This window comes from Juglans regia, chromosome 3 (assembly GCF_001411555.2).
Source record: "Juglans regia cultivar Chandler chromosome 3, Walnut 2.0, whole genome shotgun sequence".
In the NCBI taxonomy this organism is placed as follows: domain Eukaryota; kingdom Viridiplantae; phylum Streptophyta; class Magnoliopsida; order Fagales; family Juglandaceae; genus Juglans; species Juglans regia.
Window position 1 is genome coordinate 8,903,657 of NC_049903.1, and position 21,378 is coordinate 8,925,034.

At 36.8% G+C, this 21,378-nt stretch overlaps 3 protein-coding genes and 2 pseudogenes across 3 annotated transcripts; 2 read left to right on the top strand and 3 right to left on the bottom strand.

The window, feature by feature from the left end:
- Nucleotides 1-221: 221 nt before the first annotated feature.
- LOC109002846 (probable F-box protein At4g22030) lies at nucleotides 222-1,590 on the bottom strand. Its single transcript, XM_018980759.2, has one exon. It carries the CDS (start codon nucleotides 1,530-1,532, stop codon nucleotides 222-224), a length of 1,311 nt encoding a protein of 436 aa, XP_018836304.2. The 5' UTR covers nucleotides 1,533-1,590.
- Nucleotides 1,591-5,391: 3,801 nt separating this feature from the next.
- On the bottom strand, nucleotides 5,392-6,184 carry LOC109002849 (annotated as a pseudogene).
- Nucleotides 6,185-11,453: 5,269 nt separating this feature from the next.
- On the bottom strand, nucleotides 11,454-13,080 carry LOC109002843 (annotated as a pseudogene).
- Nucleotides 13,081-13,480: 400 nt separating this feature from the next.
- On the top strand, nucleotides 13,481-17,289 carry LOC109002850 (peroxisomal membrane protein PMP22-like). Its single transcript, XM_018980761.2, has 7 exons — nucleotides 13,481-13,721; nucleotides 13,989-14,087; nucleotides 15,686-15,787; nucleotides 16,128-16,203; nucleotides 16,623-16,693; nucleotides 16,791-16,876; nucleotides 17,024-17,289. The coding sequence occupies exons 1-7, from the start codon at nucleotides 13,647-13,649 to the stop codon at nucleotides 17,073-17,075; spliced, it is 561 nt and encodes a 186-aa protein (XP_018836306.1). The 5' UTR covers nucleotides 13,481-13,646; the 3' UTR covers nucleotides 17,076-17,289.
- Nucleotides 17,290-18,449: 1,160 nt separating this feature from the next.
- Nucleotides 18,450-19,820, top strand: LOC109002848 (probable F-box protein At4g22030). The gene has a single exon (XM_018980760.2). It carries the CDS (start codon nucleotides 18,450-18,452, stop codon nucleotides 19,779-19,781), a length of 1,332 nt encoding a protein of 443 aa, XP_018836305.1. The 3' UTR covers nucleotides 19,782-19,820.
- The last annotated feature ends 1,558 nt before the right edge of the window (nucleotides 19,821-21,378 follow it).

Below are 21,378 nucleotides of genomic sequence, written 5' to 3' on the forward strand. Positions count from 1 at the left end.
AGTTATATATATATGATCTGTGCATGCGTGCAACTTGACTAATATTCAATTAATAACTCGTAAAAATAAATTCAAGTAATTATATGAAGAAACTAAGAAAATGGATGAATTGAGATTATAAATTAACATTGTTTCTGCGTTGGTGATTGTACAAAAGATCGAATTAGTTATATGACCAATCAAAGAATCAAAGAATAATTGTGCATGAAGTCTAGCTTGAACTAAAAAAGCTTGCTAGCGAATTCGTCTATGGTAGTTCCGTCTAGACGATAAGAATTTGACTTTCTAGAAAGTTCTCTGAGTTGTGACAAGCTTCTCCCCAGTTGCAAAGCCACTTTCATTTCAAACAACTCCCCGTTCTCTCTTTTCTCCAAGTCTCCTTCGTCGAGTGTGGCTTCGATTGTTTCTTGCAATAGCTGGAAAAATCCACCGTTGTTTCGGTACATCTCGAACACCATTCCAACTTGCCCACCGTGCTGGAAGGCATTAGCAGTGGTAGCTAATGCCCCTGCAGCCACGGCTACGATTGCTGCCCATGACCCATTACCAACACATGCAGAGCCAACAGCTGCAATCCCTGTAAGTAATGGACCCGAGATGGATAAGATCTTATTAATCTTCAACACCAGGTTGCCCAGCCTTTCGTAGTCCTTACTGTCATTTCTCTTCACCACTTCAACGATGTCCCGCATTTCCACTTCAAGTTCCTCACTCCACCCATTGTTCCCTCGTTGTTTTCTTTCATGTGATTTAGTTTTCTTTTGGAGTACTTGGTGTGAAGGCCACCAAGTAGCAGGCTCAAACTTTGCAGGGAATTTGTCAAGCATTGCTCCTAGCAAGGGAAGGGGGTAGGCTCGGTCAAGGGCCAAAACCCTTTGCATCACGTCCTTCACATCTTCTTCCGTTGTTGCCCCAAGAGCAAGCATAGTTTTTATTTGGCTCTGGAGTTGCTTGAATAATCTGGTAGCATTGCGTTGTTCTTCTGCAAGTTGTGAAGGCTGAATTTTGTTCTTCCCAAGCAGCATCCCTGTGGCTGCAGAATACAAGAGAGTGGATGACAACTTGAGAGCCAGAAGGGGCATTCCGGCGCCACCGATCGCAGCAACACCAGCCATGGTTGCGGCAGTGAGAGTAATCATGTTGATGGAGTTTAGAAAAAGGGTATTCCAGTTATCACGCTGCTTTCCAATGTTGGCATGCATCTCGACTCTGTCAGCCACGGCCTCTAAGAGGGAATAGAGCTGGGTGGTGGCAAAAGCAATTGAGTTTTGTGCTTTAATATCATCGACGAATGGTGTGGTAGTAAAATTGATGTTTTGTAAAACTGGGATCGTGCTTGTTAACCCGTCGACCCTTATATTGTTCAATTCGTCAATCAACTTTCTTGTCGTTGGGATTTTGGGAACGGAGAAAGGGGCTTTTGGAAGCTTTGGGACATGAATAGCAGCATTAATTTTCCTGGAAGAACAGCATGAAGAAGAAGAAGTGGAAGTAGGTAATAGGCCGAGAGCTGAAGCTTGTAAGGAAGCCATAATTGACAGAGGTTGTATCGCAGGGTTTGTTTATGTAGCTTGCTGTGCCTTGGAGTTGGAGGAGCAGAAGGAAAGGTTGAGAATGCAATTATGCAGGGCGGGTTGAGTCTTATTTATACCACGGAAGTAGAGCTTAGAAGAAGGGGTCAGGTTGTACGGAACCGAATATTATTGACTGGCTGACTCGGTATATTGGCTGACCCGGCCATTCGCTTTCTCGTTATAAATTTCAAGTTCAACATTTCGTTCCTCGCGCGTGATGTTGGGTCTCCCATGCGACGTGGTAAAAACTAGTAGACTTGATACAAATAACATGATTTCTGTCGTTACTACGTACTGGCCTTCTGCTTCTTGACATGATGGCCGAAATTAACCGACATGTTTTTATTAATCATGGCAGTACAATGCATTAATTAAAAAACTTTATTACACTTCCTTCTTATTATTTTTTCGATAATGATACTCACTTATTGATTTAGATCTTTTATTAAGGATTTAGAATTGCTCAAAAATTTACTCCAACAATAATAAATATTGTGATGCCTACTTTAAATAATTATCTCTTTCAGACTTTTTAAGTCTTAAAATTCAAATAAAAAAACTAAGAGAAAAAGGCAATTGGAAGACGATGGCGTTAGGATTGGGAAGTCTCCAATGCTAAAGTTAGTATTTTCTTTTAGAAATTTATAAAATAATAAATGAGTCTAAGGATCAGAGAGTTTTTTTGTACCTGAAAATTATTATTTTACCGGAAGCCTGGAGGGGGAATGATCGTGTCTGCCCTCATGGAGTTCGTGTCTTTTTCATTGTTCATTTTGCTAGTCTTTTAATGCGGTGTGCCTTTGCAATAGTATCATTAATGTGACATGTAGTTCGGGTGGTGGTGTTATTAATGCGACATGTTTCCTCGATTTGCTTTATTCTACTAGTGTCTTCGGTAGTCTGTTGATGCTCTCATATTAGAAGATCAAATGTTCTCCGTCTTTCTCGTTCTGTCTTGTACAAGTCCCATCAGTGGAGTACGGTTGAGCGACGTCAGGACTGTCCGTCCCATCAAACATCATTGTTTACTTTCCCTTCTAAGCGACTTACTTCTTGGGCCCTGGTGGCCTGGTGTCGGGTTGAAGCCCAGTGGGCTTATGAAGTGGGGGAAATCTCCTTACCTACAGTATTAAGAAATTTCTATAATTATGATCGAAGATAAGTGTTACTGCAAAGAAACCTTACAAAAATAAATTCACAAATTGATATAATTTCATATAATACGTTAAATTTATTTTATAATAAAAGTAGTTTTATGATCCAAAGTACCACATCATCAAGTTATATTAATTTGTAAAATTATTTTTATGAGATCTCGTTGTGATTAAAATATTTCTCACGAATGAAATGCTAGTGAAAAATAAAAGAATAATATGACGGAAATTGAGAATATTATATATATATTGTTAATGTAATAAAAAATAATATAATAAAAAATATAATGAAATTAATATTCAAACGAAACCAGTTTAAACTGAGATATTAAATTTCACTCTCTTTAAAAAAATTCAAGCCGCTTACTATATACAAATTAATATTATTAACTTACTGATACACACAGAGGATATGCTATCGCACATACCATTCGTGAAATGTTGTCTTATTGGAGTTCGTTCAATTCACTCTCTCTCTCTCTCTCTCTCTCTCTCTCTATGTGATTTTATACTCTTGTATACAGTACTGTACATTATTATGTTTTAATCAATTTCCTCCAAAATTATTTGTTGAAATGATATTATTCTGGGTATAGTTGTTCAATTTCATTCAAATCAATTGGTCTAGTTAGTTGGCATTGGAATTGGACCGAATAATTTCAATTGATTTTGGTTCAATCCTAGATTGTAGAAGGAAGTTGATACTGAGTTTGTAAAACTGTTGTTTGCACTTTGCCCACTTCTATTGGTGTTTTTAGTGGCCTACGTTGGCCAAACAAACAAGAAATCTCAAGCAATATTTACATGCATTCAGGGCGTATGTAGAGAGAATAAAAGGGGGGGTGTTCAGCGAGAAGGCGGTGAGCAGATCATGGCAGCGCTGGCAATCAGAACCCCCGTGGAGAGAGAGAGAGAGAGAGAGAGAGAGAGAGAGAGAGAGAGAATTGGGAAAGTTCAAGAAAATAAGGCGCGGATTTTACTGTACACACCTTATTACGGCGACTTATAAGTTGCCGTAATAATTCAAATACCAAAAAATATATATATTTTGAAGCGAACTCAACTGCGATGATGAATAATCGCCGCAAATAAAATTGTAACAGTAAATATTTTATTAGGACAATACTAGAATTATGAAAAAAACTTATTTTAGACCATAACATTTCTAGCGTATAAAAGTCGCTGGAAATAGTCAATCATTTCGATGATTTCTCTGATTGACACAAAAATTAAATACAAACAGTAAAACAATTTTTTTTGTGACAATATTTATGTGGAAATAAAAGTAGCCGTAAATGTTACGTTTTCTTGTAATGATAAGGAAAGAAAATGCTACCCGTAAAATGCTATATATAAATATATAGTCAATGTTTTCAAAGTGGGAAAGGCAAAGTTATTAATTAACGTACAGATCAACAATAAATAAATGTTAATAATAGTTAAGGAAAACGATGGTCATCCCGCTGGGAGCGATTGGGATTTTTAATTGAGTCTTATTAGGTATAAATAGTTTAGCGTATTAAACTATATACTGACGGTAACATAATTTTTTTTATTGAAAAGAAAAATAAAATAAGAAAAATTTTGAAAGAAGAAGAAAGTCATTTATCTTATGAAAATTATTTTCATTTCAATTCACATTATTTCATTAAATATATGCGTTACATGTTAGTATCAGTGTGTTGTTTGATGCATGAATTCGCTTACAAGAATATTTTAAAATACAATAACGGGAGTCCCCAACAACAGCCACCCAATCGACATGCGTGCAATAGTTGTGAAAAAAGTTCGGTGAGACGACTACTTAGATTATAAAAACGACAGCTTATTGTCTTAACACAGTCAAAAAAGCCTTGCATTAAAATAGGAAATTTTTTAAAAATAAATGTTTTAATCATGAAAAATAAACTTACAAATTAACGTAATTTAGTGTGATATGTTAAATCATAAAATTATTTTTATTGTAAAGTAAATCTAATCTATCATATAAAAATCATGTTAGTTTGTGAGTTTTTTTTTTTGTAAAATCTCTTTATAGCTGTATAATTTCTCTTTTCTTAAAATTCAACAGGTGAATTTATGCAGTTTAATTAAAATTTTGAAATAATTAATGATTTAACAAATTAAGTGATTATTATTATTAATTATTGTTTAATTGTTAAGTCTTAAATAATTAATGGCATTTGAAACTGCCGTGGGTTACGGCATAGGTGTACAGTGACTATAATTGACCTGCGAATGATTTGAATTTTCAATAGAGCTGACCTTCAATCCGAGGGCCAATTCCAACCATGTATTAAAGATAAAATCTAAGCCATCCAGTCCAGTCCCCACCACATCTCTTGAATATTCAGTGTTGAACTAATCAATATAAAATTCCGTGTTCTTCAAATGGGAATATATTACTGCATGCAGGAGCTCTCTCTATCGATCTCAGCCACGGTCGTCAAGTTATATATCATCTGTGCATGCTTGCAACTTGACTAATATTCATTTAATAATTCGTAATAATTAATTCAAGTAATTATATGAAGAAACTAAGAAAATAGATGAATTGAGATTAAATTAACACTCTTTCTACGTTGGTGATTGTACAAAAGAATTAGTTGTATGAACAATCAAAGAATCAAAGAATATTATATGTGCAAGAAATCGATCTTGAATTAAAAAAGCTTGCTAGCGAATTCATTTATTGCAGTTCCGCCTAAAGGATAAGAAGCTGGCTTTCTAGCAAGTTCTATGAGATGTGACAAGCTTCTCCCTAGTTGCAATGCCACCTTCATTTCAAACAACTCTCCGTTCTCTCTTTTCTCCAAGTCTCTTTCATCGAGTGTGGCTTCAATTGTTTCTTGCAATAGACCACTGCTGTTTCGGTACATCTCGAACACCATTCCAACTTGCCCACCATGCTGGAAGGCATTCGCATTGGTAGCGAAAGCCCCCGCACGATTGCAACCCATGATCCATTACCAACACAAGCAGAGCCGACAGCTACAATCCCTTTGAGCAATGGACCTGAGATGACTAATATCTTGTTAAATCTTTAACAACAGGTTGCCTAGCCTTTCGTAGTCCTTACTGTCATTTCTCTTCACCACTTCAACGATGTCATGCATTTCCACTTCAAGTTCTCCAGTCCACCCATCGTTCTCTCATTGTTTTCTTTCATGTGATTTAGTTTTCTTTTGGAGTAATTGGTGTGAAGGCCACCAAGTAGCAGGCTCAAACTTTGCAGGGAATTTGACAAGCATTGCTCCTAGCAAGGGAAGGCGGTAGCCGGTAGGCTCGGTCAAGGGCCAAAACCTTTTCAATCACGTCCTTCACATCTTCTTCAGTTATTGCCCCAAGAGCGAGCATAGTTTCTATTTGGCTCAAGAGTTGCTTGAACAATTTGATAGCATTGCGATGTTCTTCTGCAAGTTGTGAAGGCTGAATTTTGTTCATCACAAGCAGCATCCCTGTTGTTACATTTTAATAAAAATTTATTTTGTAACAATTATCTTTTAAATTGCAATGTTTGGGTTAAAGCATTAATATAGATTTTTATTTGCATGTCGTTGCAGATTTTCTTATATTAATATATTTTGTATTTATCTTGAAAGCCGTTTGTAATAAATTTGATTGATTTTATGTTGTACATTTTCATTCAGTAGACATGCATTGCATTTATGGCTATTGAGGTGCTAGTTTTCCAGCTATGACTTTAACTCATGTATATACGTTATCCTTCTTTTGACTGACGGAAAAATAGCTCCAGCTTAAGAAATCCATCATTGCAGTATTTTTAACATTTGATTGATTATAATTTTTTACGGTTTTGTTTTAAGGCTTAGCCGTAGGGGTGTAACCAGTCCAGTTCGGTCCGGTTTTAGACAAAATCTAGAATTGAACCGGTATGTACCTGTTTTATATTTTTTAAAACCGATTACGCCCCGATTACCTTTCTAAACCGGTACCTCCAGTTTTTGATCCGATTTTTTGATTTTTTTAAAATATAAAAAATATATAATAAAGTATTACTTCTTATGATAAGATGTTATTTATAATTTAATATATATATATTATGTTTAAAGCATATGATCAATTAAATTTTCATCTTTAAGCTTAAACTTTTATTTTATAAATTATAATAACATTATATTATATATAATTATATTAATAACATATGATCAAACAAATTACAAATGTTCATATTTAAGATTAACATTTTATGTTATAATTTATAAATTATAATATGAAAATTTAATATATAATTATATATTATATATATAAATTATATATATAAATATTTTGTATAATATATAAAATTAATTTATATATATTTTTCAACCGGTCCGGTCTGGTCCCGAAAACTAGGGAACCGAAACCGGATCGGATCCTGCCAGTTTTCATAATATAGGAACCGGGCCGGACCGGTTCAAAACCAAACCAACAGGTCCGGTTCAGTCTTGTCCGGACCCATTTTCCGGTTTAAATTTACACCCCTACTTAGCCTTTTTCAAATCATTATTTCGTGCGTTAACTTTTGCAGAATTTAACACTTCGGTTACTTCTATAATTATTAGCAAGTTTTACTAGCTTATAAATAGGTGCTTTGGTTTAGTCAAACGTGATATATAAAAAATTCATATTATTTCATCTAATAGTTTTTGTGTGTTTGAGAGATTTCAAGTAAAAGAGAGGTGTTTCTTTTTGTGGATTTTTGAGTTCAATCACTTGTGCAAAGTCGAGCTGAAGCTTGTAAGGAAGCCATAATTGACAGAGGTTGTATCGCAGAGTTTGTTTATGTGGCTAGCTGTGACTTGGAGCTGGAGCAGGAGGGAAAGTTGAGAATGCAATTGTGCATGGTGGGGAAGCAAGTTGAGTTAGGGCTGTGCAAAAAGTCTGATGGGCCGATTAACCCATCCCACAAGATTGGATTCGACTTGATAAAGTCGGGTTGAAACCAATAATCGGTTTCGATACTGTTGAATCCAATGAATGTCGAGCCAATTTGCAACTCGTCTATTTAACTTTTCTTTCACTTCTACACGAACCCTAGCCCCTGCATCTTCTCCTTCCCTGTTCATGCTCTGTTCTCCTTCCGCATGACTTGGTTTTGGATCTACTGAGCAAGCCAGCGAGATGGCATCGCAACCTTTCTCGAATATTATTGTCTTCTTCTTCGTCATCCTTTGGTCTCCGTTTTAGACAAATCCATTTCTTTATTTTCGTCATCATTCCAGTGCATCGATCGCCCACCAGGAGTATTAAATGAAGTATTTGCTTCGGTTGGAATAAACAGAGCCACTGCAGAGTGAAGGAGCGACAAAACCTGGCATTGGGCACAGAGCAGAGAGACGCAGTGCTCGGCGGTGCGGTGTAGAAGTCATCGGTCTGAGACGTGACTTGCGGCTGTGTTTTGGTGGGATGAGGTGGTGGCCAGCATCGGCAATCACAGAGGAAGAGTGGGCAACAGAGAGAGAGAGAAAAAACAGAGTGAAGAGCGTGTGCAGAAAAAAAAATGGAAAGAGAGGCAATTGGGAGGAGAGAAATATAGAGAGAGTTGGGATGCTGTCTGGAGGAAAAACAAAAGATAAGAGAAAAATAACAGTGGTTACCTACATTTCTCTGCATCGAAGAATGTTCTAGAGTTAATACGGGTACATTTGTCTCTCGAGATTTTTTGTTTGAATGCCTCTTCAAATGAAGTTTCCTTTCATTTTCTTTCTCTTTCCATGACTTTGATGAAGTGACTGTGTAATGGGTTTTTGCAGCAATTGCGTGGGGAACTCGATAAGCTTGTGATTAAAAAGATTGAGAAATCAGGGTTTGACATTTCTATGGAGGGAAAAAGAGTGGTTGCTCCTGCGGTTGAAAGTTTGACATCGTTAAATCTGAGTCATGTTATTCTTCTGTTGAAGCTACAAAGTGAAGGTTAGAGATGAGTTTTGAGAAACTCCAAACGCAGCATGTTGATGATGGCGATGGCGATGTTTTCGTTTCCCTTTTTCTCTCTTTATTTTATTTTTTTCTTCGTTTTTCTTCTGCAAGTGGCTCTTCCATTTTGCTAGTATTTTTTGGGTTTTTCTTGAATTTGAGGATGATTATAGATCTGAGATTCAGATCATGGAGAGATTTTGTATGAAAGAGAGATTTAGTAGATCGATGTGCAGTAGCTGCTTTTTTTTTTCTTGGTCGTACGGGTTCGACCCGACTTTATTTTGTCAGGTCGGTTTGTGCCTTAGATGTTTATGGGTCGGGTCGGGCACAAACCCGATTATACCAAGTCAGGTTGCAACCCTAGGTTGAGTCTTATTTATACCAAGGAAGTAGAGCTAGAAGAAGGGATCAGGTTATACGGAAATTAATATTATTGACTGGCTGACCAGTGGACTCGGTATATTGGCTGACCCGGCCATTCCCTTTTTCGTTATAAATTTCAAGTTCAACATTTCGTTCCTCGCGCGTGATGTTGGGTCTCTCATGCGACGTGGTAAAAACTAGTAGCCTAATACAAGTTTGCCTCGTTGGGAGCTGTCGTTTTTATTTCTTACATGCTTTGGCACTAATACAGTTTTTGCTTTTATGCTTCTACTTCTTGACATGGGCCTAAATTAACCTGCATGTTTTTATTACGAGAAAATATAAATATCAGCCTACTGTTTATTGAAGTCGGCGCACACTTAGTGAATTGAGTAGAAAAAAAAAATCTATATGGTGTGCTGCGACTTCCGACTGATGCGCAGCACAGCCCTTTTATTATAGGCACCATGCATTGATTAAAAAACTTTATTCCCCTTCCTTTTTATTATTATTTTTTATAATCAAATATGATACTCCATTGTTAATTTAAATCACTTAGAGTTTGTCAAGTGCTTGGTGACTTGATGGCATATGATCCAGTTCTTCAAATGAAAAATTTAGGATTCGAAACCCTCCATCTCCTTGCATATATATAAAATAAAAAAAATAAAAAAAAGATCCCTTAGAGTTTATATTTAAACTTCAGATCATACTATGGGAGAAAAATATATATAAATTTGAACCCACAATATTATTTATGAAGCATTTAGTATTATTTGAAAAATTCACTCGGACAACCATAAATATTGTAGGGTTCACTTTATATAATTATCTCTCTTAAACCCTATAATTCAAATAGAAATTATAAGTAGATTGAATCTCTCTCTTATAATATAGGATTAAATTGGTGATCTCGATCACCATCACCATTGTTCATTTTAAAAGAGTCCGAAGGAGCCAATTACTTATATCTTTTATTATTTTTCATATCTAGCTTTCCTAATTATTGATGCATATATATTACCCAATAAATTTTTGAAAGAATCCGGCCAATTGTTGGTAGTGTACTAGTGTAATTTAAAGACAATATATAATTAATATTCCAACTTCTTTAATTTGCTTGTTTCTTCATAAACTGTTAATTTCTTGATCTCATTGGTTTATCTTCCCTAGCTCACATGCATATATATTGAAAGTAAGAGTAAAATCATGTATATTTTTAGTTATTTTCAATCGAATATCCTGGGGGCCATTAATTTCCAACCACATGTATTAAAAATAAAAACAAACAGTACCTAACCCAACATATCATATAACTAACGTGAGCTGTCCAGTCCGGACCACATGATGATCTCTTGAATATTCAGTATTCAACTAATCAATATGAAAAATTCTATTCATTCTCTTCACCCTACACATAATTTTTTTTTTCTCTTATCAAATATATATAAGTATATAGATGATGAGTAGAAAAAATCAATTAATTTAAAAAGAATAAAAAAATAAAAATAAATATGATGTGTGGAGATGATGAGTAGCAAAATTTAATCAATATAGGATGTCTCACTACAAGAAATCAAGCATTTTTCAGAGCTCAAAATTGTCACAAATACTCTCAAAAATCGCTGCATTTGATCAATTTCGACGATTTTTAATTCGCTACATTTTCGACGAAATTAAAGTGTCATTTCTAACCAACTTCAGTGAACTCAAAAATTGTCGCAAAAAGATACTATTTCTGGCAATTGTAGTCTGTCACAAATGTATTTCATTGTAGTCTATCACAAATGTATGAAAAATCGCCGAAAATGTCGTTTCTATTTAAAATTAAATCGTTGAGAAAAGTCAATTGCGGCAATATTTATTGTTGCAAAAACTTAATAAATCGCCGCAGATAAACTATATCTTTTTTCCAACAATTATAGATTGAAATAATTTAAGTGAAGATATTTTATTGAGTCTTGGGAAATGAGAAAAAAAAAGTTGAATAAAAATATTATAAAATAAAATAAAACTCTTTAAATATGATTTTTTTATATTATTTGATTTTGAAGTTAGTAAAAATTGTATTGATTTTAGTATTAGAATAATAATTAAGTGAAAAAGTTGAAAATTTAAAATTAAAAAGTGTTTTGTGGGTGAGTGATGTATAAAGTTATGAAGTTATAATTTGTGCATCCTTTGCAACTCGACCACAATTCAATAAATTCTGTAATAAGAAGTTCAAGTAATTATATGAATGAAAGGCCCAGCTGGGAAAAATAAATAAAGTAATTATATATAGAATCAACTTGGCTTAATTTTAGCACTGGTGCCACTGAGATGAAATTTGAAGATTAATTAACATTTTTTTACGTTAGAGATCAATGTGCAAAGAATTGGTTATATATATGAACAACCAAAGAATCAAATAACAATTGTGCATGAAGTCTAGCTTGAACTAAAAAAGCTTGCTAGCGAATTCGTCTATGGCATGCAGTTCCATCAGTACGACAAGAAGCAGACTTTCTAGCAAGTTCTCCGAGCTGCAACAAGCTTCTCCCCAGTTGCAAAGCCACCTTCATTTCATTTCAAACAACTCCCCGTTCTCTCTTTTCTCCAAGTCCCTTTCCTCGAGTGTGGCTTCAATTGTTTCATGCAATAGATGGAAAAATCCACCGTTGTTTCGGTACATCTCGATCACCATTCCAACTTGCCCACCGTGCTGGAAGGCATTCGCACTGGTAGCCAAAGGCCCTGCCGCCATAGCTACGATTGCAGCCCATGACCCATTACCAACACATGCAGAGCCAACAGCTGCAATCCCTGTGAGTAATGGACCCGAGTTGGATAAGATCTTGTTAATCTTCAACACCAGGTTGCCCAGCCTTTCGTAGTCCTTACTGTCCTTTCTCTTCACCACTTCAACGACGTCCCGCATTTCCACTTCAAGTTCCTCACTCCACCCATTATTCTCTCGTTGTTTTCTTTCATGTGATTTAGTTTTCTTTCGGAGTAATTGGTGTGAAGGCCACCAAGTAGCAAGCTCAAACTTTGCGGGGAAATTGTCAAGCATTGCTCCTAGCAAGGGAAGGGGGTAGGCTCGGTCAAGGGCCAAAATCCTTTCCATCATGTCCTTCACATCTTCTTCTGTTGTTGCCCCAAGAGCGAGCATAGTTTCTATTTGGCTCCAGAGTTGCTTGAACAATCTGGTAGCATTACGTTGTTCTTCTGCAAGTTGTGAAGGCTGAATTTTGTTCATCACAAGCTGCATCCCTATGGCTGCAGAATACATGAGAGTAGACGACAACTTGAGAGCCAGAAGGTGCATTCCGGCGCCACCAATCGCAGCAACACCAGCCATGATTGCGGCAGTGAGAGTAATCATATTGATGGAGTTTAGAAGAAGGGTATTCCAGTTGTCACGCTGCTTTCGAATGTTGGTGTGCATCTCGACTCTGTCAGCCTCGGCCTCTAAGAGGGAATAGAGCTGGGTGGTGGGAAAAGTAGTTGAGTTGTGTGCTTTAATATCATCAACAAATGGTGTGGTAGTAAAATTGATATTTTGTAGAATTGGGATTGTGTTTGTGAACTCGTCGACTCTTATATTGTTCAATTCGTCAATCAACTTTCTGGTCGTTGAGATTTTGGAAACGGAGAAATGGGCTTTTGGAAGCTTTGGGACATGAATAGCAGCATTATTTTTCTTGATAATTGCATATGATACTCTTGATTCCTTGTATCGGATTAAATTGGTGACATCGCTATCATCATTGTTTATTTATGGAAGAGAAGATACTAATTGTTAATTCGAAGACAATAATAATAGAAAAGAAACTTAGTCTTTGTATGAATTTTATAAAATAATTTTTATATAATAATAAAAATAAAAGGAAATAAAAGAAAAAATAAAGCGTGGATTTTACTAAATTGTCCAATCCCAAACCAAAATGGGCCGAACCGATTCAATTATAGTACCGAACCTGATTAACTAACTTACGGAATATATCCCATCAAAAAAAAAAAAAAACTTACGGAATATATAGTTATATACACACACACAGAGGATATGCTATCGCACATACCATTCGTGAAATGCTGTCTTATTGGAGTTCGTTCAATTCAATGAATGTGGAGGGATTTTTTTGTCTTTTCATGTTCTCTCTCTCTGTCACTGTCTCCGTGTGATTTTGTATACAGTACTGTACGTTATTATGTTTTAATCAATTTCCTCCAAAATTATTTGTTGAAATGATATAAAATTATGGTATAGTTGTTCAATTTCAATCAAATCAATTGGTCTAGTTGTCATTGGGATTGTTCAAAACACTCGCTAGATCAAACGGACCATCAAAACCGATTAAGTTCAATTGATTTTGGTTCAATCCTAGATTGTAGAGGTTGATTCGGATTTAGTGGGATTTGTGTTATTTTTGGTTCAAAGGCACCAATTATATGTAATTTCAATTAGAAAAAAAAAAAAAAACTGCCAATTAAAGCCGGACGTAAATTTCAATGCCGGAGGAATCAAACCCCGATATTTATGTACCACCACGACTTATTTTACTTTCTATATAGCGTAGCAAAGCAAAGAGGCGGAAAACAGTGAGTCAGATCCTTCTCAACATCCTAGGAAATTGGAAGCTAGCCAAGCATGGGCTCGATACCGAACAAGGGGTTGCTCCACCAGTACCTGTCGCAGCTTCAGCGTCACCCCCTGAGAACCAAGGTCTCAATATCACCACGTTATCATCTCTCTCTCTCTCTCTCTCTCTCTCTCATTTGCTTTCCTTTTCTCATTTTAGCTAATTTTGATTCTGCTCATTTTTTCTTTCACTACTTTTTTGGTTGCTTGGAAATCGGAAGAAAGTAGATGAATAACCGAGAGTCCGAATCTTTTTTTTTTTCCCCATCTTTCTTTTCTAGGTTTCGAATTTATGCAACGTGCATCCAAGTCTCTGATTGTTCACTGTGTTGTAACATGTTATGAAATCAGGCGCTTACAGCGGGGGTGTTGTCAGGGATCAGTGATTTGGTTTCTCAGAAGCTCACTGGAATACAGAAGATTCAACTGAGGCGGCTTCTTCTCAAAGTGGTAATATTCTTTGGTCTTTTCCTTAGATTGCCAATTCTGTTGAAGGTATATACAGTTTGTGGCTGCAAATGTGCGGGTGCGTTTTCCTGTGGTTTTTGTTACTAAATTATGAGGAACCCTTGCCTAAATTGATTGTAAAATCTCGAAGTAACTCTATTGGTGCTCCGTGTTTGGACACCAGGGCATCGAGTCTGTCTCTAATTTGAAGATAAGCAAACTAATGAAGTGAAGTCTGAGGGTGAAAAGGCATACTATTGGCTTTAGCAAGTCCAATTTCTGTTACACTTTATTGGTTTGCACTCTAATAAGATATTCTCGGTAACATGAGTTATGTATCGCATTTTAGAATCATTAGAACTTTGAAGACCCTCCTCGCAATGATTAAATTGCGTCAAACATTTGTTGGAGATGCTATGAGAACTAGCTCGACGATAATGCAAACAATAAAAGTGAAGGAATCTTTGTCGTCTATCTCGTAATTGTAATACACTATACCATATGTATATATCAGCATTTTGGTCTAGAATATAAGATTTATTATTGAAAAATTACTGTTAATTTATAGTGGAAGGTATAATAGACCCACACCTGGAGTTACTTTGGTCTAAAAAATCATTAAACACCTAGGAGAGGAAGTTCGTGAAGTGTTTTTTTTTTTTCTTTTGTAATTGGGCGATTCTTGGTACTACCTTTTGAATGTCTTGGTTGTTGGGTTTGTGGAGCCTAATTTGTTATTATATCGGCTTGATTTGATGATCCGACCCGACAATGATGCGTTATGGTTTTTTAGCGGATTTTCAAGGAGGCTTGGCCATGGAGCGCAGGCTTGGGCTGATATCTCGTGGGGTCCTGGGAAAATTTTTGGCACTATTTGCAACCAAAGGAAGCGCCAGGCAGAAAGTTCGCTATTTGTTCGTGCGACAGGTAGCTCGAGTGAAGCTCAGTCAGAGAATTCACTCGAGTCTCGCTCGACAGGTCGCTCGAGCAAGTGTCGGAAAAAGAGTTCGTTTGAGTCACGCTCGACACTCCGCTTGAGCGAATAAAGCAGAAAAGTGAAAATTTGGATTTCCGCGATGAGCTTTTGCCTCAAAGTGTATTTTGTGATTCATCAGTATAATAAAACCCTCTACAACTCTATCGACGTAAACACGTTACCGAATCACGTTAATTTTGTGTCGTGTGATTGATTTGCTTTTGTTTGCTTTTTTGTTTTTGTCTGTCATCATTTTCACAACTCTGGGCTCACTTTTTCAAAGCTGCTCTACCTTTTATCAGCTCTACCATATGGTTTGATACTGAAATTCAAGTACGAAGGTGAGTTTATTTTATTTGTGATGTTTTATTTCTGGTTCCACAACTTGGTATGAGTGTGCTGAAATGTAAAGCTCATGGCTTGATGCTGTGTAGCTTTCTCTGTCCCTTATTGGATGAATATGTAGTGAATTGCACTACGTTCTGTCTGAACAATATTAACATACTAAAGAGAGAAGATGCTAATGCTGCAGAGTTATATAATTGTCAACTAGTTATATATTTTTATGTGTATCTTCTGTTTCATATAAGTTTCAAGTAATCTATCCTAATATAGCTAACTGCAGCTTTTTGGAGTTGCTTATCTTGGACCTTTTGGGCATTTCCTGTATATAACACTGGACAAAATTTTCAAGGGCAAGAGGGATTCAAAAACAGTAGCCAAGAAGGTATGCTATGCACCCTCATACTCTTGTTAATTGCTAGTGGGCAACAGTAAAGAATAATTACCCAAAATTCTATGATAATCACTCCAAGCCCAAATACTGCAAAATTTCATTTCCCAGTTCTCTTCTATCTTGATAAACATACGCATACCACCGTGCCATGATTTTCGTTTAGAAAACAAGTTTGCTTTCATATATGTTTCATGAATATATGAGGATTAATCGAGTACAGGTAATCTTGAAATTAGTTTTACTGCAAACCTGAACAAGTAGCCTCTGGTCATTCCTAGCATAGCAGGAGAAAGAAGAGGCATTCTAAACTTCTGCATCAAATTATTTTCAGGTGTTGCTGGAACAGTTGACATCTTCTCCTTGGAACAACTTGCTATTCATGATCTACTATGGGTTTATTATTGAGGGTAAGTCTGTATCACATACTAGAATTGTATTTAGACACCAGATATGTGAGAAGTATGAGTAGAGGAAAGGGCTAATGTAACAGATACAGTGAATTTTTTTGGGGTAATCAAGTATAATCACTTTCCTGGCTCCTTGATAACCGAATCCTGATTGCTGTGTGTAAAATGTTGAGTAAAGGTGCGTGGGTGGGTTGGGTGGTTGGGAGAGTGTATGGAAACCCCCGCCAGTCACATTCAAGATTTTTAATTTTGCCAACTCTTAAATATGTTTTAGAGTTGAATAACTCCCAATGTCAAAAAGAGTCAGCCTGAAGGAAACATGTAAGCATATAGGCTAGGTTTGAACTTTGAACTACCTTGCTATAAAGTTGTGCAGTTGTGCTTATTATCTTTTAAAGAAGAAAGAATGTGAAATGCAGGAAGACCCTGGATGCATGTAAAAACTAAAATTAAGAAGGATTATCCATCAGTGCAGCTTACAGCGTGGACGGTACTGCTCTGTTCCCATTATGAATTACTGTGATACATTGTGAGAAAACAAAAGTAAAGTAATATCCCCATGTTTCCTCGATTATTTCAAACTGCAGTTCTGGCCTGTTGTTGGTTGGGTAAATCACCAGTACGTGCCATTGCAGTTCCGTGTCATTTTCCATAGCCTTGTTGCATTTTGCTGGTACGCACGCACGCACCTAATCTCTCTTCAGTTCCACTACCTAATGTCTCTCCACATCTTAATTACTTTTTTATTTTTCATTAATCTCGAATTCAAAAGTGGCGCTTCATTGTTTTCTTTCTTATTTTGGTTTTTTTTGGCCCGCAGGGGAATATTTCTAAATCTACGAGCAAGATCTTTGGTGTTGACAAAGACCTAGTGAATTTCAAAAGAAAAAATGCCATTGCCTGTTCAGACGATTGATGCTCACAGTTTGTGATATATCTATGCAATGTATGGTATCGTTTAAACAATCGTGTATCGAAATAATATTAAATTTCGACTCCTTGTCTTGTATCTGTTATTCATAGTGAATGATCTGGAGATTCCTTCGTTGGTAATTTCGAAGTATCTTCATTCATGCATTTGCGTTATTCCATTTACAGAAATGAATTGATGCAATCAAGGAGATCCCAAACATTGCAAACTCACCTGTTTTTTCTTGCTTGCCAGTCAGACTACGCATGCATGTGTGAATGACATCCCAAGAAATGAAAACGTGTGTGAATTAATCATTCTTTGCTCGTGTACTTAAAATTGAACTATCCCGACAACACTATATATATGCGTCCCAAAGGTAGTATAATAAAACACACGAGTTTTTTTTTTTTTTGAGTTTTTTACTAACTGACATTGTTCCGGATGTTCAAGATATTAGTTCAAAAAAAAAAAAAAAAAAAAATTGCTTGCACCAAAAGATAAATGTTGATCAATAAACTCTTGGGCTTTTCGTCTGATTCTGGTTTTGTTTTATGCCAGATTTGATGATCCAACCCGAAAATGATCTGCTGTGATTTTTTGGTGGATTAATTTTCAATGAGGCTTGAGCCGATAATTTTGACCCATTTTATTCAACCTGATCCGCTAACTAGAGTTTATTATATATATATATATATATATATATATGTACTATACCCGTATGGTCGTTGTATTGTCGCATTGTGTGTATTCGAATTTTAAATAAAATCCTTTACAACAACGTATCCTGAGCTTTATAGAGATCTGAAGCTGATCTTCCTCCTGATCAGAGCCTAAATAAAAAAAATCATAGCTTCCCATCTGATCTGGGGCCGGGGGATGCCCAAAGTTGACCCGATAAAAAAGTACATTAATGTTAAACAAATGTTACGCGATTACCATGCATTCTGCTTTTACGATATAAATATATTTATTTATAGCCCCCGCGGATTGATAATTAAATGCACGTGTGTCGTTCTCATTGACATTCCAATTATTATTATTATTATTTTCTGATCTAGAAAACCTAGGAAACAGTTTTTTGTCTCAAGTCGTTGTCTGATTCAATTGGCTACTTCTCGTTGTTACTGTTCAGAGTCAGCAAAGAAGATCCAAGTGGCCGAGCAGCTATAAACTATATATATATATATATATATATATATATACGTCCCTATGCAAAGTCATTACACTCGGCCTCTATAGCTAAGACTACCAATTTCAAATACACCACCACCAAATCCAAGAGGCGAGAACTCATCAGGGAGAGACCGGTATTATTGCCTAGAGATCATCTAGCATGGCCATCCTTCAAGCTCCAAGATTCACGTGGTACTCATTGGGTTCATCTTCGACTCGGAGTTGTACAAGAATTAATATTACAGCCACAATCAATTTGCCAAGAAACCAGGTAAGTCCTGATGATCTATCGATCCCAAAGATCATCGCGAGAAGAGGTTTGGTTGAGGAATTTGAAACGAGAACTGGTTACACGAGTCTACCCACCACTGGTTTGGATCAGAAGAATTACGATCATGACTCCATTATCAATCTAGACAATTCCAAAAGGCGCAGACCAAATAATCCTCCTGATGCCATGGTGATTGCCAAGCTCTATGCAATCATGGAGTCTGTTGCTGATAGAGTGGAGATGCATAAGAATATTGGGGCCCAGCGCGACAACTGGAACCTCCTCCTTCTAACATCCACTAATGCAATCACTCTAACTGCTGCAACCTTGGCTGGACTCGCAGCCACCATTAATGCAAGCGGTCCTCCTCTTGTGGCGCTGAAGATATCTTCCACCATACTGTATTTAGTAGCTACTGGCATGTTGGTGGTGATGAACAAGATCCAGCCATCCCAACTAGCTGAAGAACAGCGCAACTCTGCGAGGTTATTTAAGCAGCTTCATCAAGAGATTCAAACGACTTTAGCTGTCCGCGATCCTACCGCCACAGACGTGAGCGACGCAATGGAGAAAGTTTTGGCTTTGGATAGGGCATACCCACTTCCATTACTAGGGGCAATGCTTGAGAAGTTTCCAAAAGCTGTGGAACCTACAGTGTGGTGGCCGCCAAAAAGACAAAGACAAGTAGGGAAACAGCTTGGTGAAGAAACAGATGGAAATGGATGGGATGGAAAGTTGGAAGGGGAAATGAGAGAGATAGCAGGGATTTTGAAGAGGAAGGATGTTGCTGAGTACTTGAAATTGAGTAAAAAGGCCCTAAAAGTAAGCGGCATCTTAGCAATATCTGGGCCCTTACTGACAGCAGTTGGAGCTTTGGGGTCTGCATTTGTGGGCACTATTCATGGGACACCGGCGGTGATGTTTGCAGTGATTGGAGGAGCCTTGGCAAGCGTGGTAAACACAATGGAGCATGGTGGGCAAGTAGGGATGGTGTTTGAGATGTACAGGAGCACTGCTGGTTTGTTTAGGCTAATGCAAGAGACAATCGAGTCGAATATTAGCGAGAGAGATGTTGAGGGAAGAGAGAATGGGGAAATTCTCAAGCTGAAGGTGGCTTTACAGCTGGGCAGGAGTCTAACAGAACTCGAGAATCTGGCAGCTGCATCATCAAGAAATTATAAGCAAGCCGTTGATCAAGAGTTTGCGAGCAAGCTCTTCTGACAGATCATTAACAAGAGAAGGTCTTTGGTCTGTCAAGTCTGAGGGATGTTTAGATTTTGTAAATACGTCGTCATTAAGCTAATTAAGGATCCACTCATCAGACCCAAACCCATTAAGATCAATTCCTCTTCTGTAGGCCCATGAAAAACTTGGTCCTAACTTGTAACTGGGTTCAAATACATTGTCCATTTGCCCTACTACCATATACCCTTGCCCTTTAAAAGCTGTCTGCGGCCATAGACAACACAATAGCACAAGGTAGTTGGGTGGGTGGGTTGTTGTTTGTTCTATGATGGCCACCACATTTCCTCCCCACCTTCCCCATTTATTATGCCCAACAACAACAACAACAACAACTTAGGAGATAACTTTGCAGGTCTATCACCATGCTTTTCCTTTATTTATTTTCTGTATGCGATCCGCATGCACTGTTGATTCAAGTAACATGCCACCCAAAAAGCAGATATGCTTTTTGAGCTCGGCAACAGCAGTTGAGAAATGGGTCTTCTGAATCACCTACTTATATAAACCGAATTATTATGTATATGTTAATCCTTGAAAAGGCATACAAAAGCAGTGTCGACCAAAACAGAGTCGCCTAGATGGTTACACTGACTTGAACCAACCGGGAACTGACAATTAATAACTTATGTCCAGGTTCGACTATTTTATTAAAATGATTGCCTTAGCTGTGGATAGCTATCTACATTGATGTTGAGGTCCACATACATGATGGCTTTAAACCGTGTCCGTGGTGCCTATGGTGGACTATGGTCTGAGCACAAAGGATAGATTACAAATGACTTTTAATGCAGTGTATCAAATTGCTATAAATTGCCAATGACTTTCAAGGTTTTGTGGATATGAATTCAATGTTGAGAAACGATCTTTGCAGGCCTAATGTTAAAAAGAAGTGAATAAATCCATGATTTACATGGAAAGTTTTTTAATAATAGATTTCACTTTTTTCAATGAGATTGCACAGAACTTGTACACTCTAAAACTATATTTAGTATTATTTCCTCAACATTTAGATATCTGAAGTGACAATTCAAATCAAGATCTTTTATAGTTTTTTTAATACAACATTAAAAGTTGTCCATATACAATAAGAACCACAATCCGTTAGAGCATTATCACTCACTTATGGTCCTGTATAAACAATGGATTGAGAGAGGTACGACCTATATAAATGGTGAGGTTCTTGGAGGTATGATGCAGTCCAAGTTATGATCTGTTAACAAGGTTCATAGGGTCAACAATATTTGTGGTGTACAACCTCACCAAATGGGCTATAATTCTTAGATATAGCTGCACCCTTATCCTATCTCATTTCAATGATCTTTTTAGGAGGATCTTCCTCTTAACTTTTCTCATTTTTTGGTTACAATCTCATCCGATTCTCAGAAGTCCAGTACTGAACCCTCGTTTTGTAACCCATATATATTTGTTTACTTTTGCAATGGCTCTGATCTTTTGTTCTTTGCGTCACCATCAAATTAATAGATAGTAGTTTCCTTGGCAAAAAAGTAGAAAGTACTTTCAATCATAACCCTACACCACATGGTAATTGGTAAGGTTACAACGTCTTTCAGAC

Coding starts and splice junctions, on each gene's coding strand:
- LOC109002850 (XM_018980761.2), top strand. CDS start 13,647: ATGGGCTCGATACCGAACAAGGGGTTGCTCCACCAGTACCTGTCGCAG. Junction 13,722..13,988: donor GTCACCCCCTGAGAACCAAG/GTCTCAATATCA, acceptor TTATGAAATCAG/GCGCTTACAGCGGGGGTGTT. Junction 14,088..15,685: donor GGCGGCTTCTTCTCAAAGTG/GTAATATTCTTT, acceptor AGCTAACTGCAG/CTTTTTGGAGTTGCTTATCT.
- LOC109002848 (XM_018980760.2), top strand. CDS start 18,450: ATGGCCATCCTTCAAGCTCCAAGATTCACGTGGTACTCATTGGGTTCA.
- LOC109002846 (XM_018980759.2), bottom strand. CDS start 1,532: ATGGCTTCCTTACAAGCTTCAGCTCTCGGCCTATTACCTACTTCCACT.